The sequence below is a fragment of the Meriones unguiculatus genome, chromosome 4 (genome assembly GCF_030254825.1).
Source record: "Meriones unguiculatus strain TT.TT164.6M chromosome 4, Bangor_MerUng_6.1, whole genome shotgun sequence".
Taxonomy (NCBI): domain Eukaryota; kingdom Metazoa; phylum Chordata; class Mammalia; order Rodentia; family Muridae; genus Meriones; species Meriones unguiculatus.
The window spans coordinates 99,604,466-99,631,457 of NC_083352.1; the positions used below are offsets into that span (position 1 = coordinate 99,604,466).

The window sequence follows — 26,992 nt, forward strand, 5'->3', positions numbered from 1 at the left end:
AGCTCTCAGGGGTCCTGCCCCCTTCTCTCATGTTTGCAGGTCCTATGGGCCAGTGAGGCATAGAGTTTCATAGGCAGGGCAGGGACCACGCTTTGTATGCCACAGCCCCAGACATGCTCTGTCACAGCTCTCCAGCAGGTGGCGCTGGATCACCGTCTTGTCGTCCATTCCTGCCAGCTCCACTTGGGCTGAGTGACAGCTCAGCCCCAGGCAGAGGGCTTTCTCAGGCTGTTGGGTCTTTATTAGCTAGCTTCTCAGATGATGCCTATTAATCTACTTCGGGAGGAGTGCACAGCACAGCAGTCTGCGATATGGCAGGAGGAGGAAAACGGGGAAGACGCAACCCACAGAGTATTGTTCACACACACTGCTGCAGAACAATGGGGAGGGGCCACAGGCTGCTTGCTGGGGCTCCCTGTGACTCCCTGGTCCACCTGGCCCACACTTCTATTCCTCAGAGCCCACCACCTTCCGCAGAAGCCCAGAGTGGCAATGGACCTGACCTCTGTCCCTCTGTCTATTCTCTGTGCCTAAAGCTCGATGGGCTTTTCCTCCTGACACTGCTCAGGGGCCCATCAAGCTCAACTGTGCTTGGGCATGGAGCAGGGAGACTACAGGCCTGTGCAGCAGCCTTCTCACCTATGCATGACGGCAACATGGTCGGCCCTTTTCCAGGGGTCCTGCATCCCCCCCCCAACAGGCCCGTGGGGTGTTGTTCCCTGTGGGTTCACAAAAACCCCTCAGAGCTATGTTGGGGGAAGCTGTCCATGGGCCCCAGAAGGCTCCTGCTTTGTGCCGGGGGGGGGGGGAGGCTGAGCACAAACAGCTGAGTGCTCGCTGGAGCTGTAGGAGAAGCTGGTGCGCTGAGGATGGTGAGTGTAGGTTGGGACGCTGGGGTGCTGGGCCACAGACTGCATCTGGCAGGCCACATCACTGTCTGGCTGGCTATTCACTGTCAAGCTACAAGGGTCCAGGCTGCCTCTTCCAGGCAGCTGGGGCGGCCTCCCTTGTATTGTAAACCTGCTAGTTGTGACAGCTACTCCACTGTTGCCCGAGAGCAAGCCAGAAGGGCTGTCCTCCACGGCCAGTCAGAGAAGTCAAGGCAAGCCTTCCAAGTTTCCCTCGAATAGTGCCCTTCACAGCTATGGGAAGGGTCAGCAGAGGTCAGGGGAATGCTACGAGGTGCTGGTACTTGGTGGTATGAGCTGAGCATCATGGATGCCTTTTCTTTGCTGGGGCAGTGCCTGACGAAAGAACCTTTCTATCCCCTTCCTCCTCTATTTCATCTCTTTCCCCATCCATCAATTAAGTGAGTCAGACCTATTTAACAGTAGCAAGGTAATCAGCATCTTGGGGCAGAGAAAGAAATCTTAGACCAGATCCAGGCTCTAGAGATGTGTGGCCCAGGGGATGAGGGAAGACACAGACGCACAGAGAAAACGCAAGAGAACAGGCAGTGACTTGTGTATAGAAAGCACCAGGGAATTTGCTAGGGTGCCTGTGTGCCTGTGTGACGACCTTCCTGGGAAAGCCCGATTTGGCTGTGTCCCAGTGCCAGGCAGACGTCTCGAGGCAGTAATGACAGGCTGGGGAAATCCTCTGGGTCACACAGAGGGGACAGACAGTGCAGTAAGTGGAAAACATGGCTGGGCCACACAGTTACCTTCTGACTCCACTTAGCATCCTGGGAGAGAGTAAGGTGCTTGAGTGGAGGTCTGGTAACCTACTTGCCTCAGGGTGGGGGTAGGAGATGAACCCCATCTTGCCACAAATCTGTTGGGAGATCCAGGGTGATATCTACTGAGTACCAGCTACCCTGCAAGGCCCCCTTCCAGGATTACATCATTTCACCACTTCCCGTGAACAGTGAGTGCTGAGGCATGGGATGGGGGCAGTCACCATGGGGACCAGAAGGCCCTGCGGGCCTACCAGCACCCTGGCTCTCAACCTTCCTAACGCCAGAACTCTTTAGTACAGTTTCTCCTGTTGTGGTGGCCTCCGACCATAACATTGTTCTCACTGCTACTCCACAGTTACGTTTTTGCTACTCTGATGAATCATAATGTAAGCATCTGTGTTTTCTGGTGGTCTTGGGTCATCTGATCTCCAGGGGGTTGCGAGCCACCGCACTAGCACATCTGCCTGGGACTGGCGTCACTAGGCATGGCGTGCGAGAGCAGGAGCTGGGCTTCCAGGGCCTTTCTGGCACCCACCGCCCTCCGCTGAGGCTGGGTGCTGTCGCCCCAGTGCTCAGGCCTGGCATTTAGAGAGAAAGCTTGAGGGGCTCCTGATGCCTACCTCCTCAGCCTGTTCTCATCTCCCAATCTTCTATACAGTCTTGAGGGATTAGTAAATTTTGGACAAGAATGTGAATTAAAAAGTAGTGAAGGAAATATCTCTTATTAAATTATGCCTTAAAAATAGCCAGCGTGGTAGGGACTCAGAGGTAGTCTGTGGCTCTCCTGTTGTTCTGGATAAACTTGTCACTACCTGATGGGTCTTTTTTGTTGTAAGTGGCTTCTGACAGCTGCTTTTTCTTAATTTTCCACCCGTATCTCACTGCTCCTGTATTGTCTCTGGAGTGGAGCCAGGAGGACGCACCTCTTCTTGCCTTGCCCAAGCAAATATGGGGCCTGCCATCCCAGCACTGTCGGGAAAGCTGGAGATGCTGAGTGGCCACTGCCCTACCTGTGGGCTAGGTTCCTGGATCTGGCAGCTGCGGAGAACAGCCATAGGGAAGGAGGGCCATGGCTGGCCCCATTAGTAGAGGCAATGGAAGGTTGGCAAACTCTAGACTGTTCTTGAAGTGGGCTGATATCTGGTCCCGACTGGACCTTACCAAGAGACCTAGTGCAGAGAGACAGATAACCAAGGTTCCAGTGCTTACTGCTCCCCACTGGGTCACCAGGGAGCACCTGCTTTTGGGGAGCACCATCTTGTCTAAACGAATCTGCAAACTAACACATAGTATCGAGTCCCTAGCACCTGTCTCAGAACTACTCAGGACATAAACCCTCTTTCCAAAATTGATGGCTGTAGACATATTTCAGTCCGTGCCTTCTCAGGACCCCAGCCCCATGGGCACAGCAGCTCCTGAAGGTAGGAGTGCTGGGGCCCCGGGATCTGCCTGGTGGCTCTCTCCTGAGAGGTGTGGTGGGAAGAAAAAGAGGAGCTGCACTCCACAATGGTTTGCACCTGCACACGGGAGCACTGCACACCACTTCCAACCTTTCCAAAGTTGTCCCCGTGTTCTCTTAAGAGCCACACTCAGCCTTGCTCCTGCCTGGCAAGAAAGCCAGCTACTTTGATATTTGCAGACTGTGTCCTTAATGTCCACACTGAAGGGACAGGAGAGTCTGTCCCATGTTAGGATTGGGGAGACTCTACTCAGTGTCACACAACTACAACCCAGGGAGGCCTGAAGCAGGTTTTGGGCTCTGTGTACTTGATCGCAAGCCCAGATCATACCCGTCGCCCCTCAGGTGGAGAGGATAGCAAGCCCAGCCCCATTCCACACCTCCTTGCACCTGGCTGTGTCCTTCTAGGACAGAGTGACACACATAAGGGCAGGAAGGAGGCAGGACCAGCCTGGCCCTCCAGCTTCTGGCTTCTTTCCCAAAGCGGCTGGGCCCTGGGAAACCAAACACACTCTTATCACCCTGATAACACAATGTCAGGAAACCAGGCTGCCACAGACAAGGTACACAATGCCCACATAGTACGGCTGCCAAGAAGGGCCACCCTCCCCCCAAGACCGGTCCCCCTGAAGTTTTGGGATAGCCAACTGCCCTTTAGACAGGCACTATAAATTCTGACAAAATACGGCTCAGCTTGCAGGCATTACAGTTTCACCCTTGACCCACCTACCCATCTGTCAGGTGACAGGGAACTGGGGTCAGGTCGCCTAGATGAGGACCAGATCATTTCTGGGCCATCACTCCCTCTTACTCTGCTAGCTTACTGGCTCTATTCAGCCTCCTGAGGTGCAAGCTTGTGAGGAGCCAGCAGAGGAGAGGGTTGCCCAGCGTCTTCCAGAGGCTGGAGAGTCAGCTCAGACCTGGCATGGCAGCAGAAAACCCTTGGGCTCCATCATATCAAAAGAGGATGGCAGAGAGCCTGCCCCACCTCCATTTGAACTGTTGGTAACTGGGCGAAGTGCAGGCTTCCTTCCAGAGCTCCATGCCCCATGAAAAGGGCACTGGGATGCGTGCTGCGGGGAGCAGCCCGAGTCAGGGTGAGTCCCTACCTGTGCAGGAGGTTATTGTGCCGCACCATCCTCAGGAAGCCCGTGGGGTCGGTTACCGAGTTAAGCTGCTTGTTCATCTCCTCCAACTGCTGATCCATGATGTCTCCAGCTTCACTTTCTGTCTCACTGCTGGCACAGGCCCTGTGGGAAGATACAGAGAGCCATCACAAGAAGAACAGACTTCTATGGAGTGGGCCCCCTGATGCCAAGGGCTCCCCACGTCTTCTGCATCATGGCTTGCTTGTGCCTGTAGCCTCTAGGCAGCCATGAACTGTGCAGACGGAGCAAGGGCATGTGTCCTGGCACTTGGCACGTGCCTGGAGGAGCAGGCACCCTTCCTCCCAGGCTGTGTGACAGTGGGCGGCCCCCAGCACAGGTGTAGTCCTAGTCTACTCCAGAAACATTTGCTGGTCACCTACGCTGCACCAGGCAGGCATGGTGCTAATCTACAGAGGAGCCCAGAAGGACATTTCCAGACGGGGAGACAGACTCATGGGTGCTTTTGATGGACGGTACAGGCTTCTCGGGTCCCTTCCCAAGTGAGGCATGAGTATGTGACTAGTTTTGAATTCATACCTCCCCTGTGCCAGGTTTTAATGGCCATATCATGACACATTCTAAACAAGAAGAAATGCCCAACAGAGCCTTTTATGACTAGAATGACTAGAGGCTTGCTTAATGTACGTGCTGCACACTGCAGGGGGACAAAGATGGCCACGGTGGTACCCACACATCACCATAGCCACCCTCCTCCACCAATGGCCTCCTACACAAAGCCTTGAGTCAGCGTCAGGCCCAGGTCACATTCACATCTGGAAGTGTCCAGATTGAACCTAGGGGCTCACGGGTGAGGGCTGAGTCTCCAGAGTGATTTCTATTCTTCAGAGCTTCTTCCTAGCCAATCCCCTGTGCTCCAATCTCTGATTCACACTTTTTGAAATATTTTTTTCCCTTCAGTTTTTGGTTTTTTGAGACAGGGTTTCTCTGTGTAGCCCTGGCAGTCCTGGACTTGCTTTGTAGACCAGGCTGGCTTCATATTCATAGTGATCCACCTGCCTCTGCCTCTCCGAGTGTTCGGACTACCCAAATTACTGACTGAGATTAAGAAAAGTTACAGAAGGAATACTCCTTCATTAGGCCAGTCCTGAACCATATGTGGCAGTCAGTATATGCCTATAATCTCAGCTCCTGGGAGGCTAAGGCAGGAAAAATTACAAGTTCAAGGCTTGTATTGACCTGCTAAAACCCTATGTAAAAAGTTTTCTCCCACTGAGCAACAAGTGTGTACCAGACCTTTAGCTGGGGCTGGTCTGACTGAATGCAGACAGCCTCTGCCGTGCAGAAGCTCAGAAACAGCGCTGACAGTCATGGAAACCTCTGCACAAATATGGTAACTACAACACAGTGGCACAGTCTACAACTGTGTTCTATCGTGAACGCTCTGCAGGGACAGTGATGGTGCGAGTGAGAAGGGAGAATACCCAGCAGGTACGCAGGAAGCTGCCACGGGTGCTGTGCAGAAGGCCTTCAGCACAGCCTGGGCCTGGTCTTGTCCACTCTCCTGATGACTGTAATGGAAGGCAGAACTACCAAGAAGAGCTGGTGTTTCAGGCAGAACGAGATCCAGCTCCATAGGGAAGTTAGTGAGGCCAGGAGCTGGCAGGAGCAGTGGAAAGGAGGAAGCCTGGTCAGCTGTATCTTTGGGCACCAAGGCCAGCCTCTCTTTTCCCTGCAGTGCTTCTTATCTGTCTATCAAGCTCTGACCCCACTCTGATGGCCTTGACCACCACACTCTTTTCCCTTTGTGGCCCTCTATGCCTAAGGAATCTGGCTTGAATTTCCTACCCTGGCCTTCTCTATTCCTGGGCCACCGAGGGATGGTGAGGGACCTGTTCTTGCTCCAGCCCCCTCCCTGTCTGTGGGTTTAGCAAAGGTTGATGCTTAGATTACCGAGCAATGGAGGACAGAGTGCAAAGGTCATAACATGAGCTGGCACCCTGGTGAAGGCTAGAAAAGGAGAGGAGAGAGCAATGCAGAGGCAACAGCAGCTCCCAAGGTGCCACCTGTCCAGCCTGGACCTGCTCCAGCCCTGCCACGGCCTAGCCTACTACTCTGGTGAAGATAAGTCATGCTGGCCAGGGGCAGGCTCCAAGGTGCTCACTGTGGTGACTCCCCAAGAGACAGCTGAGAATCAGTGCCATGGAGCTGTGCCAGGGCTCATCCTTCTCTGGGGACAGACAGGGAATGGCAAGAGGCTCCAGACAGGATTTCTACTTGCAAACATGGTCCCTGATCCCTGTAAGATGACCATCAACTGGGCAGGAGCTCTGCACAGGCATGCCAGTGTTTATGTCACAGCAGCCCTTGATCACTCATTTTGATTCCCTGCCTCAAAGATTCTCTTGTACCAATGAGCTGCATCTTGAGCTGGAGATGACAGCAAAAAGCTGGTCTTCAGCTCCTGTGTTCAGGGTGAAGAGGTGGGCTTCTCCATCTGGAGCCCCATGATCATGGAAGGATGGTTCCTTCAGAGCACAGATCTTCCCACTGAGTTCCTCTGCTATCACTGCAGAAGTTTAGTGCCTCTGCCACCCCTGCCTGTCCTCGGGATCAAGAGCCTTGCACATTTCCTGGGATGCTCACAGTCCCGCCAACAGCTGAGAATCCATGTCTCCAGAAGCCACCCAGAAGAGTGAGAAATGGAAGAAGCTGGGCTTCAGGGGTGGTCTGGGCAACAGCCCGGCCCTTCTGCAGACCTTTAAGATGGGCACTTTGGTAGAGACATCCCACAGCGTGGGCAAAACAACACACTGGAGAGAAGGGTTGGTGTAGAGGATGGCTCATCATAAAGATGTTCCTTTTAGCACCCACACTCAGGGACACCTAGTCATGGCTTCCTGAGGCTGGCTATGGACTATGTGTAAACAAAGAGCCACAGAAGGCAGCCATCTCCCCACTGTGGAGCTGTGAGCTGCAATAACCAAAGGAAGCCGTTGAGCAGTGATGGATGGCCCGGCCCCCATACCCCGGGGTTCCTGCTTTCCTCTCACATTGCAAGACTGAGCTACAGTCCACTGAGTCCTGTCCCTTAACCTTACTACAAAGTTCCTCTTCTGCTTAAGCTTTGGAGAGGACTGGTGGGCGGGGGGGTGTTCCCAGAGACCTGTGTGGCTTTGGTGCACCAAACTGGCAATACCACACCCGGTGGCTGTGATACCATTGAGATCAGAGAGAGAGAGAGAGAGAGAGTGCGAGAGTGTACACAGAAACAGATGCAGTGACTCCCGCACAGGCTGCTCGCCTCAGCAGACTTCACACTCCAGACCTTAAGCAGTAACTGACAGTGGGCGCGGCCCCTGATGTTACACCTGCTGGTTCAAACCCTGTGTCCACAGCCTGATCCTCTTCAGGACTACAGTTACTAGTGTACTGCCCCTCCCCAAATCTCCTGGGAAAAGGCTTCTGCTTCATGTCAGTCTAGAAATGGCTGCTCTCTGTATCCTTGGAAGGCCAAAGCCCAGTTACTTTATCTCTCGGTGACACCAGAAACCTGGTTGTTTGAAAGTAAATGATTCTGTTTACCTGCCAGGAGACTTTGTGTGTTCTCATTTGTATTCTGCTGCCCTCTTTCCCTTCCTCCCTTCCCCCTCCCCCAGCACACATCTCTCCCTCCATTCCCCTCCCCCCTCCCATATTCTGACTTGTGCTTTGACAGTTAAACTGATAAAAGAATACAAGTTAGCCTCCAAAATGCTTTTTAAAGAAAATCCCTGGGACCCTGGAGCTTTGTGTCCATGACGTGGATGGGTCTAGCCTGCCCTGAGGTGCTGCAGGGGAGCTCAGCACTGTCCTGGCTTCTCTGTTTTCAGAAAATACAGTGATCAGACAGATCGCTGCTTCCTGTCAGCCCCACTGCCAGCCAGCCGTCAGGGACACAGAAGGCTGTAGCCGAGCTGAAGCCTCCTTTCTTGGTCTTGTCTTTAAGTCTTTGCAGGGGCGTGTTGGCAATGGCACTCAGAGGATGATTTTTGCATCCTCTGAGTTGATGTGTGACATGGATAGAGCCCAGTGCAATCCCTCCTGCGAATGCTGTTGGAATGAGAAGGGCGGAAGCCTGGGTCGTGGGGGTGGAATCCCACCCTTCTGGATACTTCCCAGCACACCCTCTTCCTTGCATGTGAACCAGGCTAATGGCAGGGGATGGGCAGTGTGGGCACCGCACTCGGCAGGCCGGAAGTGCCCCGAGGGGACGGCGTTCTTTCCCACTCCGGTTGCTCCCGCAAGGGCTGTGCAGGAATCAGATGCACACACACTCCCGCGCACATCTGCCGCGCCACTCCGGGACTATTGTGAGCCGTACAGGAGCGCATGTGAGCGTCAGTGACAGACGGCTCACCGCGCACATGACAGTCGCTCCTGTGCTGTCATTATCAGTCCTTTTTGGAGTTTTTATCTGTTCCAGCAGTGCACGCATCCCTTGGTGAAAATGCGCAGAGTCAGAAGAAAACAGCGCAGACACTTAATCTCCTACACTTTCCTGTGGTAATCATTGAGGACTGACTGCAGATGTGGGCAAGGGAAGAAACAGAGGCCCTCCCCCACTCCCACAGAGCAAGCAAGCACTTGTATCTTGCGTAAAGCCACAGCTCATACTAGAGTGAGCAGCGTGTGTGTGTGTGTGTGTGTGTGTGTGTGTGTGTGTGTACACGCATGCATGCGTGTGTGTGCCATGGATACACTGTGCACGTGCCATGTACACAGAAAATGGAATGCCAACAAGGCATGGCACTGGGCCTCTTCCCCTGTAGGTGAATGCAGGAAAAGGCTTTGAGTACTGCCCTGGCTTTCTGGTCCCCTTTAGGGGAGCCAGTGGCCAGAGAGGCGGGAGCAAAGACACTGCTTCTGATGAATGGGGCAGCTTGTCACTGCCTCACCCTTTTGGAAAGTAGGAGGGGTAGCCTGGAGCTTGACCCCACAGAGGCCTCTGAGTCCACCCACCTCTGCCTACCAGAGGCTAGGCCAAAGAGGGGCCCCAGTCGTGCTGCAGTGGCTGGGATCAGCGATGGCAGAGCACTTCCTGGAGAACCAGTGTGGCTCTGCTTAGTCTGTCCCGCACAGCCATCTTACAAGGCCAGAGGGAATCGTTCTGCAGGCACCAAAGGCAGATTTAGAGAGCATACACAAGGGAGCGGAGGTGCCTCTACCAGGCTCAGCAACTGTATGGAACCTCCAAAGGGCCACAAAACCAGAGTCCTGGAAGCCACTTGGCCAAGCAAGAGTGGTCCTGTCCTCCTGCCCTTGGAGGTGGTGAATGGGAAGTAGAGGAGCAGGCAGGCCCAGCCTCAGAAAGCTGAGCGAGGAAGACCTGGCATACAAGACTACAGCTTACTGAGAAGAGACGTCCAACATGGCCTCATAAGTGACTTGATGGAAGTGTGTAGCCTAGACAGTTTTCCTATTGGTCCCCAAAACCCTACAGGCCCTAGGCACAGTAGAAAGAAAGACACCTTGCCTTCTGTTCTGACCAGCAGACAGAACTGCCCTTTCCCACTGCACACAGGGGCCCGTGGGCCCTGGGCAGCCACCATTATTGCTGTGTGGGGGATGCTTTGCTGTGGTGAATATATAAAGATAGGCTCCTGGTCTCTGGGGGAACTGAAGGGCCCAGGCCACAGAGGACAGAGAGGACCAGAGTGTCCTGGACAGGGGCAAAGTGAAACCAGCCAAATGAGCCACAAGCACACCAAGTGGTGGGATCTGGGGTGAAGGTAGGCCCTTCCTCCTGAGTGGCCTCAAGGGAACAGGGATGACAAGGGTCAGGGTGGGGAGGAAGCAGAGGAGACCCAGCTGTCCAGTCCCCACCACCTGAAGCTGGTGTAGAGCCTGGTTTCCAGGCCGTAGTCATCAGTGCAGGGCTTTGTACAGTTGTTCCATTTGAGATTCCTTTGTAAAGCACTAATGTATTTATCTGAGGGAGGGAGGGAGGGAGGGAGGGAGGGAGGGAGGGAGGGAGAGCGCGTGCGCATGCCTGTGTGTGGGAGGGAGCACCGGCTGCAGTGCTCGTGGTGCTCACAGGACAACTGTGGAGTCAGGTTTTCTCCTTCAGGCTTCACTTGGGGTCTGGGTGTTGAATAGGCCATAAGGTTTGTGCAGCAAGTACCTTTAACTCTTTGAGCCCTGGCCCCTGCCCTTGAGACCGCGTTTTCCCCTTGTGCCCAAGAGATTTTTTTTCCCCTGTGACTTTGGGTGCAAAGGTATACAAAATAGGTGTATAAATCAAACACTGATCATAAAGAAATTAATTCTAAATAGTTCCTTGGTAAACTGGTATTGGCCTCTTTTTGCTGACTGACTGGCTTGGAATCACTTAGGAAACAAGCCTTAACACGTGTTTGAATTCCATTCAGGCTCAACCAAGGTGAGGACACTAACGGCGACATCCCACAGAATGGGGGGGGGGGGGGGGAGAACAGTCTCCGGAGAAGCTCCGACAGCCTCTAGAGCCATTCATTGGCCATTCATGTGTGTTCCTTGGAATAGTTGGTAGGATGCCCATTCTGGAGACAGTGCGGACTGTGCTCCTCACTGGGAGGGATCAGGAAAAGCTGCCACACCCCTGCATCCCGGACGGAGACCTTCTGTCTCCACTGAGCTTTCAGTAGGGGCAGTTTCCTGTCTACACTGCCTACTTCCTGAACAGTCAGGACAATCCAGAGAGTCTGCCTGGGGTTGGGAAGGCTGCTCCCCTCTCTCCCTCTAATTGGATTTTCTGAAAGGACCTGCTCCCCCTTCCTCCTCCAGATGCTGGAGAGGCAGCACGGCACAAAAGCTGCCGGCTGGTGCCCTTCTTGTCTTTTTCTGCCACATTAACCCAGTAGGGGGTTTAACAGCCCAAGATTTTGAGAAGCTGTTGTCAAGTCATGAAAGCCCCCAAATGCAACTTAAATGGTTATTAGCTGGTGGGAAACATCCCCTGCTTTCTAATACTGCCATTTAAATAACAATAATAAAGAAAATAATAACAATAAGTGTAAATGCCTGGCCTTCACAGTCATGATTACCCCTACCACCCACAGTCCACAGGGCCCTGTGGATTTAAGATTTACTTAGGGCCTGGAGAGAGGGCATGGCTTTTGGTTTGGTGGACATGCCTGATTCTATAGCCAGCCAGCAGATGTCGCCCAAGTCATCTATCAGGTGTGCTTCGAGCTTCCACGGATAATTCCTTTAAACAATACACACACACACACACACACACACACACACACACACCGATCAACGATCCACTGAACAGACAAAAGAGCCAAGGGGTTCCTTGCTCTTTTAAGAGCCACAAAATATGTGTATTTGCCAAATGGAAAGGTGCAGAATTAATTGAAAAAGAGATGGAATTTATATTCCTCAGCCCCCTTGGGGGTTTATAATGAATAAGTATTTGTAAAGCCTTTGATTACGTATGGAGGGGCCACAGAAGTGCTAACCAGAGCAAGCGTTTGCACCGAGATACTCCCAGAGTTCCTTGATGGGACCAAAAGAGGAAAATGAAGAATGGGGCAGTGCCAGCAGCCAGTGCCACTGCTCCGGCGGGCTAGACCCTTCCTGTATTACTACTGCCTTCCTCGCGGTGGCCAGGAAGGCACATCTTACCATTACACCCAGGGAGTGCAAGAGCCTGGACTAGGCTGGCAACATTTCCCACCTGTCTGGATGGCCACACTGTTTTCTGCAACACTGTTGTAAGCCACCAACTCAAAATTGTACAGCAAATGTATACTTGCCTTATGCCATTGACTCCCTAAAGGAAGCGTTCTCAGGATAAGTAATGAGGTACAGATTGTGTAGGTAATACAAGAAAATGATGATTTGGCTTTGAGTGTCTAAAATGACGTGACAGTTTTTTTTTTTTTTTAACCACCTTATGGCTATCTGATACCTTGCTAATGCCCACAGATGTGGCCACCAGTAAATGCATCCTGTAGCGGTGGTGGCTGCCCTGTGGCTTTATTCGTCTTTCTGGAGAGAAGCAGAATTGCAACATCTTCCCCGATACAACAGGTTTCTATGGTTACACGAGACATAAATATATTATATGCCCTGTGTCACGTGAAAGGCCCAGCCAGCCACTGCGTGCGGAAGACCCCCAGGGGGACAGCACTCATGTGGATGGCTTTCTGCAGCCAGCTAAATATTTGTTTCTGGGTTTACAGCAGGAGAGGCAAAGGAACTGCTCGAGAGGCTGTCTGCAGCGCTCACTGATGCATCAGCATGACAGCCACTCTGCGAGCCAGCTTCTGCTTTGTGGGGCTTGAAAAGTGGACGCTGATGAGCCCCAGGGGGCAGAAGTCATGTATGTTATCCGTGCCAGGAGCAGGGTGGCCTGACTTCTCTTGTTGGTTCTATCTGCGTGAATCCCTGTGGATCCAAATTATTCTGCCAGGGCTCTGCAATTTTTTTCATGCTTAAAGAAGCATAATTGGGAAGTGGCTGTTAAGAAGCCAAGTAGGCAGAGTAGTTTCCATTTAGGGTGGGACAGGGCTGGCGACATTGCATCCTGCAGTTAACTACTGCATTAAGAGAAACAAGATGTCTCTACCATGTCACTGGGGGCAGAATGTTGGAAAATTCATGTAAAGGGCAAGGGTAGAAACAGCTTGGATTTCTGCGGTTATTTTTGTTGTACGAATTGCAAAGCATTGCTAGATGAAGAAGCGCCTCCTGTGTATCCTCTCCCTGCTCACCCCTGGGTCATGAAGCGCTGTCCCACCACCAATATTTCTAGACCCGCGGGTGCAGGGCTGTGGTTGGCTATGGGGCAGCTGAGAGATTGTCTCTCTTCACCCTCTTTTCTGTTTGTTCTCCCCACCCCGTAAGATGGGTTTTGCGTAACTCAGGCTTGCATCGGACTACTGCTCCTCTGCCTCAGCCTCCTGAAGCCCTGCTTCATCTTTTCCTTGTAATGATTAGAGAGAAGAAAGGATAGGTCAGCAATGCCCGGGAAAGAAAGAAGCAAAGTGCTCTGAGAGACGTTTCTGCTCTGGGGAGCTGCACTGGTATTGTTCATCAGAGCAGAGGGTCTAGCCTGTTGCAGGATGCACTTGCTTTCAGGCTGTGAGGAGCTCACAAAGGGATTCTTCTCTCATGTGTGAACACACTCTCTGGTGGGCAAAGGCTGTTTTGAGCACAGCTCTGATACCCAGTGAACTAAAGATCTGAGCTAGTGGAGACTGCTAACTGGGACAGGGCCTCCCAGTGAGTCTGGGCTGATTTGAACACATGCAGTACCAGGCTGAGACTGTGCCAAAGGTTCCTCCTGGGTCTTAGGCCATCTCAGCTGGCTGCTATGTATGCCACACACATGCTGCAAAGCCAGCATTTCTGGGCTGCAGTGGGGAGCGCCAAGCATGGCATTTGGATTTGATTTTAAAGTCAGCATTTGAGTCACAGCCCAGATGAAAGAACAGAGGGTAGAGGATCAGATCAAGGGTAAGGCGGGGTTTGACAAAGGGTAGACCAGGGAGTGGGGATGGCTTCCATCCTGCCATTTTGTCCCTTTACGCAATGTGATAACCCTGATGTGCAGCCAGCTTCCCACCAGCACTGCCACCCTAGTCACTAGTTATGTCACTGTGTACCAGTTGATTATTTTGGCCTCTCTTTAGACAATGCACATCTCTCTACCAATAGGAGTTCTCTGGGTACCTCCTCCATAGACGGAGGCTCCCTTACTAATCCCAAGCAGCTTTGGACATTCAGCCTCCTACTGAATGGCAACACTTTGGGGTTTAATGACATGGATTCTTAGATCCCTCCCAGCTCTCAAATGGTACCCACGGTGTGAAAAATAGCCGAAAGAGAGCACACAATACAGAGAGCGTCCCTTTCTTTGAATCCGGTGTGCTTCTGTGGCCACATCCTGCGGCAGAACTGGGCCAGGCTCCTGCTGGTGTGTGTTTGTTGGGGGTGAGCACACTGCTGAGCAGAGCCAAAGCAGGCGGGGGAGCAATGATTCATCCACATGCTTCACAGATTCACTGAATGAAAAGGCAGGAAGCTCCAACCGTGCCCACTCGCCAGCTCCTTCATCCGATGTACACTAAGCCCTCCCGTGCAGACACAAAGCAGTCACACAGCCTTTGCTCTCAGATCCAAGGGCTAGAGAGAGATTGGTGGCAGCAGGAGAGGGATTCCTAGCGGAGTGCTTGGAAGAGGCAGGACGGACATAACTAAGAATGAGGACACCTCTAAAGGAAGGACACGACATGTGGGCAAGTGCCTCCAGGTACTGGAGGTCCTTGGAAGGGCAGTAGGCGAGGTGAGTGCTGAGAAGGCAAGCCCTGCAGGATACAGGGATGTGGTGAGCAGAAGGGCAGGAAGGTCAGCCTCTGAGTCAGCCTCAGCTGTAGGTGACCCAGGCTTATGATTCCTGACTACACATGAGGTGAGGGTCAAGGTTCCCCCAGGGCAAATGAGAAAGAGGTATGGATGGACAGCTTGCTCCAAGCAACACAGCTAGAAACTTGTGGTCCTAAGATGTACTTTTAGGTTGCTTACTATTTCGGTAGTCCACTGCCCTCTCACCTGTTGGCATCAGTAGTCTGTGGGAGGCCCATCTGTCAGACTACCTACTTGGCATGGGTCTGACTCACCAGGTCCTACTGACATTACTTTTGCTCCCATCAGCTACTCCCAGTGTGCACTCTACACCATTTGCTGGACGCTCTCCCCTGAAGTGTGCATACCTGCCGTACTGTCTTACACAGATCATTCACTTCTGTTGTTTCTTACTACATGATACACATGCACAGCTATACACAGTCACTCTACAACCCAGTGGCCTCTACTGTTTTTGCATATGTACTTCACATCTCCCTCCACAGCCCAGACTGGCCTCCCAAGGGCTGTTCTAGTTGTGTTTCGGTAAATACCAAGTCTAAAAGCAAATTGGCGAGGAGGCTTGTTTGGCTTATACTTCCAGGTCACAGTCCATCACTGAGGGAAGTCAAGGCAGCAACTCAAAGCAGAAGCCATAGAGGAAACCTGCTCAGTGGCTTTCCCATACCGCCCAGGTCCACCTGCATAGGAACAGGGCTGCCAGCAATGGGCCAGGTGTTACAACACCTCATAGACCAGTCTGATCTAGACAGTTCTCCAGCTGAGGTTCCCTCTTACCATGTGACTCTAGGCTGTTCCCTCTGACCTCACCCTTTCCCCTTCCCAAACAGTCTTTCTTCTGTTTTCATGTTATATATAAAATCGAGACTGCATGCAAGAGAAAACAGCATTTGCCTTTCTAAGTCTGGCTTATTTCACTTAACATGATGATCTCTAGTTCCACCTATTTTACTTTAAATGATACAATTTTGTTCTTCTCTATGGCTTAATAAAGCACCGCATACATGTACTAAATATCCTTTACCCATTTGCCTGTTGTTGGACAGCTGGCCCCACAGCTTGGCTATTGTGAGCGGGGCCACAGAGAACACAGGTGTGCAGGCATCTCTATGGAAGACCCACTGACGTTTCTTTAAGATGAGCCCAGGAGTGGACACTCTGTGTAAGATCATCTGGCCACATTGCATTGTATATTTTCCAAAATTTTTATAATGAAAAATTAAGGATATAGAAAAGCTTAGAGTCTTACAGTGACTATGCTTGATCCTGACATTCCTAATGTTATCTACTCAGCTATCTTTGCTCTTTCTAACCAGCTGCTTAATTTCCTATCTGGGTGCAGTTTAAAAGACACACAGTGAATTACAGCTAATGTTCTTTCAAATACATAATAAGATGTCACTAGCTGGAGAACAATATTGTATATGCATTTTAATATAAAATATTTGTAAAAAAAAAATACTACACAAAATGAACTTCACAAATCTTGACATTGAGTCAGACAGGGACACTGTGCTACAGACCCTGTAAAGAAATAGAAACTTCCTTTGTGACCGCCCCCTAATTGGCTTTGGCCTCCATGTTGGAAGCAGCCTTTGTTCTGCCTTTCCCCTACAGAGATGACTGGAGCTTCTCTGGAAGGCACAGGATCCTAGTTGCATAGCAACTGGCCTTCCGTGCGGCCTGCTCTCCTTCATCATAGGGGTTCCAGACTTCACCTGTGATGTTCGCATTTAGTTCATACTCTTGGCCACAGCATGCAGAGCAGCACTAGCTTGATGGCCTGGTACAGGCTTTAGGGATGAAACCATCGTCCCTGTAGAAGTCTCTGTCGCTAGATGCTCTCCTTTCTCCTGGGCAAATTCCTCACAGTGGAACGGCATGCCCATAGGTGAGGGTCACAGTGGAACGGCATGGCTACCGTGAGGGTGTGGTGTCACTGCAATAGCGGGAGGCTTCCCAGGGTGATGACAGGCCTACAGTCCCCACATGTACACAACAGTACGCAGTTCACCTCCCTTTACTTCCTCCCAGCACCCGTGATGTCGGTTGTTACCATCTTATCCCTCCCAGTTCCTTATGGCTTAGGTCATACTTCCTAATGACTAATGGTATGAAATATTTTTGATGTGTCTATCATTGCATAACTTTTAAAATTCTATTTACTTTTGCCACTTTTAAAAATTGGGCTGTTTGTATCTTACCGAGTCATAAGGTTCTTTGAATATTTTGAGTCCCTTGTCAGCCACGTGAGGTGTGGCTCACCTGCTCCTTTCCTTCCTATCTTCTGGTGAGTGGCAGTGTGAAACTGTGAACCCTGACATACTTTTGTTTGTGCCATGGCTGTTGTCTTGTTACCTGTCGCCATAACTCAGGAAGACACTCAGTGCATGCCTCTTGATGGGGGAAAGCTTTAACTGCTGCTTCTTGTGTTTGGCGTGAGAATCAAGAGTAATCTTCCCCAGACACAGCTCAGGACATCAGCACCGTTTGTTGGAGATACTGTCTGTCCCCGGTATACTGTGGGATGTCTTTGCCAAAATCAAATAACAGTAGAAGTGGGACCCGTTTCTTGGCTCCCCTTCTGCTCCAGTGTCAGTTACTCATGATACCCCACAGTCAGGCATTTGTTCCTCAGAGGCCAGAGCTCACTGTGTAGCCCAGGCTGGCCTGGAGTGCCTTGTCCTCCTGTTCTTATCCCCTCAAACGCTGGGGTTTCAGGCAATGGCTTTAGAGTGAGGCCTGGATTCACACTATGAGTTCTCTGGTGGGATTATCTTTGTTAAGATTGCTTTAGACATTATTTTATCATGTAGGGGTGTTTTGCGTGCATGCAACCTGTGTATCACATACATGCCTGCTGCACACTGAGTTTAGATGAGGGCATGAGGTTCTCTGGCACTGGAGTTACAGATGGTTACATGTGGTTGCTGAGAATTGAACCCTGGTCCTCTGGAAGAGCAGCCAGTGTTCTTAACCACTGAGCCATCTCTCCAGACCCAGCATTCTTCTTTTAAAGGGCAGGTACTTCAGGCTTGCAGGACAAAGGGTGTCTGTCACAGCTGTCCATGCTGCTATGCATCAGGCACACTTAAGCCTTATGCTAGAAGTAGAAAGGATGCCTGATCTGGTGTTTTCTAGAAGAACTCATATAAACTGTTGTTTAATATTTTTTTTTCTGGTGCTGGAGAATGAACCCAGGGCTTTTAACACACCAGGCAAGCAAGCACTCTGAGCTGAGCTACAATCCCAGCCCCTGCAGACTTTTTTTTTTTAATTTTAATTTTTTTCTGAAACACTACATAGAATTCATTAAGAAAGTCACCCAGGACTTAATTTAATTTACTGTAGGAGTTAAAAATGCAAGATAAGAACTTTACTTTCTGTAGCATATCCAGGGCCATTCATATTCTGTTTGATGTAATGTTTGTTGGTTTTGGTAGAATGAGATTTTAAGGAATTTCTGTATTTCATCTTAGTCGCAAATTTGGTTCAAAGTCCATAACATTCTCTTGCCCTCATAATGCCACAAATCTGACAATGTGATACTTCTCTCAGACCCATCTTAGACCTATTTCCCCTCTCTCCTTTTTCTCTTCTTATTGAGCTTTCATTGTGAACACCTCAGGTAAATACAACTTTTGTTTATATATGTGTGTGTATGTGTGTGTGTGTATTACATAATACAAAATTATATATTATATATGTTACATATAATTTCATATATTTAAAAATAAGAAAATGACTCCTAGCAACATTCTGTTACACCCATCATAAGCGCCTTCCTCAGCCATCACCAGAGAAGCTTCCTTCTGTGTCGGGAGCCAGCAGAGACCCCACAACTGGACAGTGTTCAGAAAGTGAGAGACTTGAGCACTCAGTCCTAAATGGGTTGTCTCCATCAAACCCCACCCCTCAGGGCTCAGAGAGCTTGTGGGGAAGAGGAGAGGGGAAGATGGTAAGAGCCAGAGGAGATGGAGGACACCAAGGAAACAAGGAAGTCTAAACCAACATGACTGATAGACATGGAGACAGGCAGAGACGGAGGCAGCCCACACGGGGCAAGCCAGATGGGGTCCTAGCTGAGAAAAGTGGACCTGAGCTCCCATTACTAACTAGAAACTATATCCAATTCACAACTGTGTGTGTGTGTGTGCACGCTCACACACACACACAAAGCTTTTCCAGTGGAGTCTCACTGAGCATACAAACAATCCTTAAGGACAAGCCCTGTGCCCAGCAATAGACACTGACTCAAAATAAAATCAATGGTTTGTAAGCTTTTTGTCTTATTTTGCTTTGTTTTGGTCTTTGTTTTTTGGTGTGTATGTTTTTGTTTGTTTGTTTTTACTTTGCTTGTATATTGTAGTTTCTGATTTCGTGTTTTTATAGGTTCTGGGTTTTTTTTTTTCTGCTTGTTTGTTTGAATTCACCTGTTTTCTAAAGAGAGAGAAAGAAGGTGTGGAGTTGGAAGGATGGGGAGGCTATGGGAGGAGATTGATCACAATATATTATAGAGTATTTTCAGTAGGAAAAAAGAAAAACCCAGCCTTTAGCCTTCTCCTTCAGCCTGAGAGCGGGTACTTCTCCATGAGGGTCTCATGGCGTACTGACCTGAGCTTCCCTCAAAGCAAAGTGGCTTCAGCTAGCTTTTGTTCTTGCAGGGCCTGTTCTTTGGCTGTTTGTAGAATTGGCGTCAACAGTTTTCATCCTTTTGGAGTTGTCCCTGCGCTGCGCCCTCCTGATGACAGCACTGCTGTCTGGACTGTCTCCTCTCGGCCTAGCTCACAGGCTGTGATGCCCTGAAGCATCAGTCTTCGCTGCTGCCTTGCCTCTTACTTGTTCTCAGGGTTCTCTGACTTCTTAGATTCTTCTCTCAGCTCTGAAGGTTGGTGTTCCACCTGTCTTCCAACCTGCTTGTTCCCACGTTAGTTCTACAAGTGTTAAGCCTGTTCACTGGGCCCTTCACTGTGAACACAGCTCATTACGTATTGTGATGACTGCTGGGAAACCCTTTCCTGTGCTTTTCAACTTCTGAGTTATTCCAGGGATGGTAACAGTTGGCTGTCCTTTTAAGAAAGCTATATTTCCCCAGATTCTTTATATTGCAAAGACTTTTATAATTGCAGGCATGCAGTGTGCCTCTCATATGAGTTCTGTTACATCCCTTTAAAAAAGTACTACCTTTTTTTCCAAAGCGAGCACCAACCCTGACTGGGCTTTGTTTGAGTGCCCTCTCCTGAGTTCCGGTGTGAGTGCTTTCTCCCGGGCTCCCGTGTGAGCGCAGGCTAGCTCAAATATCCTTAGCTAAGATTTTTCCCGAGTCTGTGACTCTGGGCCCAGCACGGCAGCTCACAGCCACACAGGAACGTGTGACTTTCTCTGGGTTTCTCAGAAGCCAGCCCCCATGGACAGCAGCATGGCAGCAGCTGCTGAGCCTCCCCAGCTCAGCAGGACAGGCCAGTCACACGAGGGTGTTTCCTCCAGCAATTACAGACCCACACATGCTCTGACCAAAGCGCCATCTGTACGGTGATTATACTTCCTGCAGAGACAAGATTGTTGTAGAGAAAGCTCTAGGTCTTCCGCCACAGCAGCCTGCACACTCAGCCCCATGCCTTCCTCTGCAGCAAGACAGCGGCTCGGATCCACTGGCTGTCTCTAACCTGATGGAGCTGATGCTCTTCCCAGACCACCCTGGCAGCACATTATCCTCATGGATGGCCAGGCTACCAATGGTCAGGCAGACTTACTGGATTTTTTTTTTTTTTGAGAAAGCACCACCTGTGGCCACGTAATTAAGAAAACATATTTCCTATGGTCAGCAGCCCCCGCTTGGTGCCCACAGTGTGAAATCTGCTCAAGCACGACAGCCCCATGGAATCTTCACGGTGGCACCATGATACAATTATTCAACTTTCGCTGTGCAAGAAAGCTGGGGAGGAGAGCTAAGTGCATCCAGACACTTGAGGCTCCAGGTCAGGTCCTGGCCGGAGAAGGGCACAGCTAACCCTCAGACTCCCCAAATGCTGCCCTCCCAGCCAGCACCTGCTACACAGGGAGCATTGCTAGGGACTGCGTGTCCTGTGGTGCTTTATTCTTACAACATTTGCTGCATCAAACTGCAACGTTAACTTTCTCACTTTCTCGAGAACCAGAGACGAAGCCTTTCCCACTTGTACGTGTGGTTTTTCTTGCATAAATTCGGGTAACTCAGCAGGCCCTTTTCAGTTTACCTTTATCTATTAGATTTGTTTGTGTGTTTGAGTGTTTTGCCTGCAGGTGTGTGTACCGCATGCATGCCTGGTGCACATGGAAGCCAGAAGCAGGCGTTGCAGTCCCTGGCATGGAGGTATATGTGGTTATGAGTCACCATGTGAGGGCTGGGAACTGAACTTGAGTCCTCTGTAAGAATGACAAACGCTCCTACCAACTGAGCCATCTCTCCAGCTCTTGTTTTCACGTGTGTGCTATGTGTGTGAGTGACTGTGTGGTGTGGTGTATGTGTGTATGTAGTATATGTAGTACGTATTTAGTGTGTGAGTATGTGTGAGAGTATGTGTGTATGGTATGAGTGTGATGTGTGTGTGGTGTGTCTGGCATGTATGTAGTGTGTGTGGTGTATGAGTTTGTGAGACAGTGTGTGTGTGGTATGAGTATGGTGTGTGAGTGTATATGTAGCATGTGTTATGTGGCATGTGTGTGTGGTGTGTATGTGCGGTGTGTGTGTGAGTGTGTGTGCAGCAGAAGACAACTGTGGGAGTTGGTTTTCTCTTTCTAATACTTCAACATGAATTTTAACTGTCTGCCAGAATTTAAAATATAGAAACGTTTCCACTGACTGCAGCTTTAGGAAAAAAATGGCAGCTAGAAACTGTTATCCTGGGTGTGTGTGGACACTCTGACATGCACTTGTACTGTGCCATGATGGCCCCAGTTGCTAACACCTGTGCATGGTAGCCCCACTCCTACTGCCTGTGTGGAAAGTGTGGGGACACAGCAGCACTTAGGCCTCACTGGCTCAGCAACTGTCCAGCGTACAGCATGGTGTCACCCGGAGAAGCCCCGCGCCACATCCCGGATCTCCACGCCTCCCTGTGCACATGGCCAGGCCCTGCTGACAGTTCTGCAGCCACGCCCCATCCTCTGCTTCTTTCTGTCCCTCTGGTGAGTGAGCTCACACAGCTCCACTGGAAAGCAGCTCGCCAGGCGGAACACTGCAGTCAGCAGGAAGAGGGCAAGGTGAGCCTGAGCTCTCTGCCCAGCCAGGAGTGCAGGGGCGTCTTAGAGTGAAAGCCACACACCTCCTTCTGCAGCCAGCGTGCTTCCAGGACTGTGCAGTGCCTGGGCCCTTACACCTCTGAGACTGCAGACAAATGCCTGAAGCTGCCTTCCAAGCTCAGGTCTGCCCTTCTGCTTGTCAGGATTCCTGTGTCTGTCTTTGTATATTCCCTGCTACACATGAGAACTTTCTGCTCAATTACAGCCTTGCAGCTAGTACGTGGCAGAGCCTGGGCTGGGCCTGGCCATCCACTTCTTTTTCTCCTGCAGCAGACTATGCACACTGGCTTCTCCTCCCAGCACCAGTACCCAGAGCGGAAAAGGAACAGAGTGTATGTGGTGGGGAACAAGTGATGGTCAGCAGACTGACTGCAGTATTCTCTGTGATGTGACGATGGACTACTACAGAGGACAAGGCAGGACGACATGGTGTCCACCACTCAACAAACAGCTGAGCTTTGCAATTTATGACCTCTTGTGACCTCTCCACTTGTAAGGTCAGACCTGTGAGCACAGGATAGTGGTTCTGTTTCCCTCTGGATCCTTGTGGCCCACCCCTATACCTGACCAACAGGGATAGCCAGTCCCCACACTGGGAGAGTTCCTCCAAAACCACCCATGCTGGGCTAATCCGAGTCCCCAAAGGCTGCACTCCACTAGCTGCCTCTCACTGGCATTTGTTTATCTCATCCCTGCTGCCTGCTTTGATGCTAATTTTCATGTTTCTGGGACCAAATGTCCGACAAAAGCAACTTAACTAAGAGAGGGAGAATTTATTCTGGCGCAGTCCATCATGGTAGGATCCTTGGTGACAGAAGCATGAGCCTACAAGTCACATGGCAGCTGCAGTCAGGAAACAGAGAGTGGACAGGAAGTGGGTCCAGGCTAGCAAACCTCAAGGCCCACTTCCTCCAGTGAGGCTCCACCTCCTAAAATTCCCACCACCTTCTAAAAACAGTGCTGCCAGTTTGTGGACCAGGTGTTCAAACACGTGAGCCTACAGAACATAGATTTCTTATGCAAACCACAAGCAAGCAGCTTCAGGCTTGCTCTCCCTGTAGGAGCTGAGTATGACTGTTCCAGAGCGTCTGGCGGCTGTAATCCCACCTCTGTGATACTGCTGTCAGCCCCAGCAACACTGGAAAGGTCTCAAACACAGGAGAACTATCATATCAGGGCTTTGAAGACTATTGGCAGGTCATCCTAACAGGAGCACTTCCTCAGTCAGGGCCCCGCCAAGACTGGGGCCCACAGACGTGGGCTCAGGGCCTGCTTCTGACCTCAGATGGCTCCCCAGGCTTTGAGGCTGTAGTAATTTAAACCAGCCTCTCTGGCACCGTGACAGGGACCCCGTTCTGCTCTGTGCCCCCACACTTTGCTCTCCTTCCCTCCTCCAGTGCACAAGGGCAAGGGCTTGAAGTCCCCACTGCTTTAAAATTGCTTCTGTCTTTCAAATATGCCACGGAGCCAAGCAAGTTTCAAGGCTGAGCAAAAACTGCCAGGGCAATTATGCAGGGAGCCCAGGGAGCCGTGTGTGAGATGATGGATCCTGTCCGTGTTAGAATGGGAATGGTGGTGCTGAGGGAATGCTGGGGCCTTTCAAGAAATATCTAGGACGACACGTTTGTCTTTTGAAAATAATTCTTCAAATTAAAGAACTTTTGTTTTTCAATGAGAAGCCATTCTTCCACTCACAGATTCACTGTCGTAAGATATTTTCATTGATGAATGTGTCAGACTGCTTCGTAGCAGGGTATCTTTCTGTTTTCCCATCGTACACATTTTTCTTTCTTCTGCCGTACTCCTAAGATCAGTGAGACTAAAGAATACCTAGTAAAGCAAATGGAAGTTACAGAAGAGTTTCCAAAAGAATAGCAGTGTTTGGGAAGATCAGGGCAGAGGCTTTGTGCTTGGTTCCCTTTTTAACGTCATGTGGCTCCCCAGCCCTAGATGGCCCACTAGCACCTGACTTTGAGAGCCTTTTCTAAAAGCCACATTTAAATTCTAGGTCCACAGTTGAAGTAGCTGGGAGCCCTGGGCAACTCAGCGAACCCTGCTGAGCCTCAGCGGGAAATTCTGGGAACAAGAGAGCCATGCCTCAGGGTGCAGCCATGCTAAGCAGGTTCAGGCACCTGTGTCTAGAGAGAAGGCTTCAAAGAAGCCATTTCTTCTTGATCCAGAAAGAAGAGATAAGCCTCCATGGGGAGGAAGAAGCCAAACACAAACACTGGCTGGCCACAGCAGGCATCATCCGGGCAAGCAACTCCTGAGTGGCAGTCAGTGCTGGTGCTCACCGAAGCATGGAGAGATTGATGCTGAGTGTCAGTACTACAGGCCGAGCAAGAGGACTACCCCATACTTCCCAAGATGGCTGCAGAAGCAGCCTTCCCCCTCTTTGCAGCACCCTTCCATCTATAATTCTATATCCTTTAAAGACAGCCACTCTACACTCAAGTCCACTGTAGACCAAAGCCCCCATTCACTGTAAACCTGCTTTTTACCTCTGGGGCGTAAAACTCAACACTGAACCAAAGCAAAAGGCAGCAAGTAGAAAGAAAAAAGAAAGAAAGAAAAACACACAATAGCCATGCTGGCTTGAGACTCAGCACTCTGAGCACACGCGGGCACTCCCTTCTTGTTCAGTTTGCTCCGTTTGTAGCCAGCCTCCTTTAGAAATGATGGTTTTTCTTATCTGTGGCCAGACCCATCAAGCATGGGTCTTCCCCAGCCTCAGCTTTGTCTCATCATGAAAACAGTACTGATGTGGGATAGGAAAAGGCACAGTCCAAGTCAGTGAATGTTCTGTGTGACTGCACCAGGCCCTGCACTGGGGGAAAGTGGGCAAAGCAGTCCTCACTCTCCATGGGCTTCCCAGGCCCACAGAAAAGGCAGACATGACTAAGCAAGCTCTTAGAGTAACTAGGGTGACGCTGTGAGTGGGGACCACCGGAAGGACAGACAGAGGTCTGAGAGAAGAAAGCAGAGGAAGGAAATCCACACAGAAAATATGCTTACACCTAATGCAGTCTCTTCTGCAATAACCCCTCAGATTTCCTGAGTTCTCTGTCAGTCTGTGGTGTCCCAGGCATCAGCAGCAAAGACACAAAAGGAAGAAAAGATGGCTTCAAGTCATTTTACTTTGTCTTTCCACCTCATCTCCATGGAGAAAGATGGTCTTCAACCTTGAGGTGAGAATCAGCAGTGAGGGTGACCAGTTCAGCCTCATCAGTCGAGATCAGAGAGTGTATTTTAGCATACAGTGCCATCTGCCAGGCACCAGTGGCAGGTCATGTCTGCCTGCATCTGGTGTGGGGCGGAAGTGCCCCTGTTGCTTGGTCTACCTGTGAGGCAGGAGATGAGGATGCACAGAACAATGCATGCCCTGGGAAGCCCTGATCCCAGGCTTGACAGTACATGCAAGACACTGGAAGCCCAGAAGAGGTGGGAGGGTCTTTGCCCTTTTCTAAAAGCCCTTTCCTTAGGGCTACCTGGAAATGAAGTCTGATCTCACAGGGTCTCTTAGTTATCAGGGAGAACAGATACGAGTTAAGAAAAAGACCAGCTACGGTGTGAACTTTGCCTCCATTGCCTGGCAGTTTTATGAAGCGACAGGACCCCAAACCAGTTCTGCCTGACACTGCTTGCTAGCTGTGAATGGTCACTGCATCTGTGCACATCTGTCAGAAACAGGAAGGACACCTCAATGCTTGTGATGCCTCAAATGAGTCCTGATATGTAGTGGGTACCAATAGGGCCTCCCATGCTTGCTTAGAGTGGGGCTTGAGGCGTGGGTGTTCACTCAAGTTCTGTCACCGCCTGTCTGATCTGGGTCTGCAGGAGATCTCTGTGCGTTCAAGGCGTTCACAAGGGGACAAGTAGACAGGGGAAAAAGTAGCTACGAATGAAGTAGCTGTGAAGGGCGTGTCGTGCTCTGTGCACTGCTACCATGCTGTCCTCGCCTTGCTAATGCCAGGCAACTGCCCCATAATACACGGATGCACACACAGCACACATGCCAACGAGGGGCAGAACACAGTCGCAGGAAAAGGCCATGAGCACTCAAGGAGGGAACAGGAGGCTGGGGGTGATGGAGCACACCTGTAATTCCAGAACGTGACAGTAAGAGGTATCGGGGGCTCAAGGCCAGCAGAGGCTACATGATACCCTGTCTCAAAAAACAAGACGAACCCTCCCCTGACTCTTATGAACAGAGAAAAGAGTAGGAAAAAGACAGGAGACAGGGAGGCCAGGCTGGCATCTGAATGTTTGTGAGAGAGAAGGGCTGATGGTTTGACCAGTGGCCGAACAACTGACAGCAGTACAACAACGAGCAATTTCAGGACAAATGAGTCAAAAGCGTATAAGAAACTTTGAGGGGAAAGGGTGAGTCTTTTTCTAAAAAATTGCAAGTAAGGGAGGGAGGCCTAGAAGCAAAGGCTAGCATGGGCTAGTATGGCTCTGTGATCTGCAAGAACAGGTCCTATGAGCGAGTGTACAAGCAGTTCTGAGGTAGCCAAGGAGGGTCCTCACCCACATAGTGGTGCACACTGGGAGAGGCAGAAAGATGGCCATCATGGCAAGCTTCAGGGAGTCAAGAACATGGAGGCTCGAGCGGAGGGCAGCAGTATTGCCTGGGGCACCGCCCCTTTCCCACAGCGGCTTCCTTTAGCCAGTTGGGGGTGGGTAAGTGGAGGATAGGGGAACAGAGGTTTGGAACAGGCCTCCTTGATTTTGAAACCTTGTGGGACCTTGGAGAAGAGTCTTCGGAATCCCCATGGGATTGTTTCCACCAGACATCTCAAGCGGCCTGGAGCATGGTGGGAGGCCATGTGAATGACCCAGTGATCGGTGTGTCTGCAGGGTCAAGGTGCTCCTGTGGGGATGGCCCCTCAGCCATCTGACCACAGCGCACCACTCCAGGGGAAATCGAAACAGGTGCCTGTCTTAGCTACTCAAAGGACCGTGGTGATGCTGGGCCGCTTTCTTAGAGCAATTCAGCCAAGAGAGCTAACTTGAGGTATTAAAGTTATTTGTAATGAGATATTGTAAGATACTTTGAGACATTGTCTTAAG

General features: G+C 50.7%; 1 protein-coding gene and 1 long non-coding RNA gene across 4 annotated transcripts in view; one reads left to right on the forward strand and one right to left on the reverse strand.

The window, feature by feature from the left end:
• The window catches only part of LOC132653719 (uncharacterized), a 108,690-nt gene that overhangs the window by 31,350 nt on the left and 50,348 nt on the right, over positions 1-26,992 (forward strand). The gene's annotated exons all lie outside the window — the stretch shown is intronic.
• Positions 1-26,992, reverse strand: part of Ttc28 (tetratricopeptide repeat domain 28) — a 418,557-nt gene that overhangs the window by 22,240 nt on the left and 369,325 nt on the right. For all 3 annotated transcript variants that reach the window (XM_060382619.1, XM_060382618.1, XM_060382620.1), the window contains one exon: positions 4,247-4,387. In XM_060382619.1, coding sequence (XP_060238602.1) covers positions 4,247-4,387 — 141 coding nt within the window. The remainder of the gene's footprint in view (positions 1-4,246; positions 4,388-26,992) is intronic.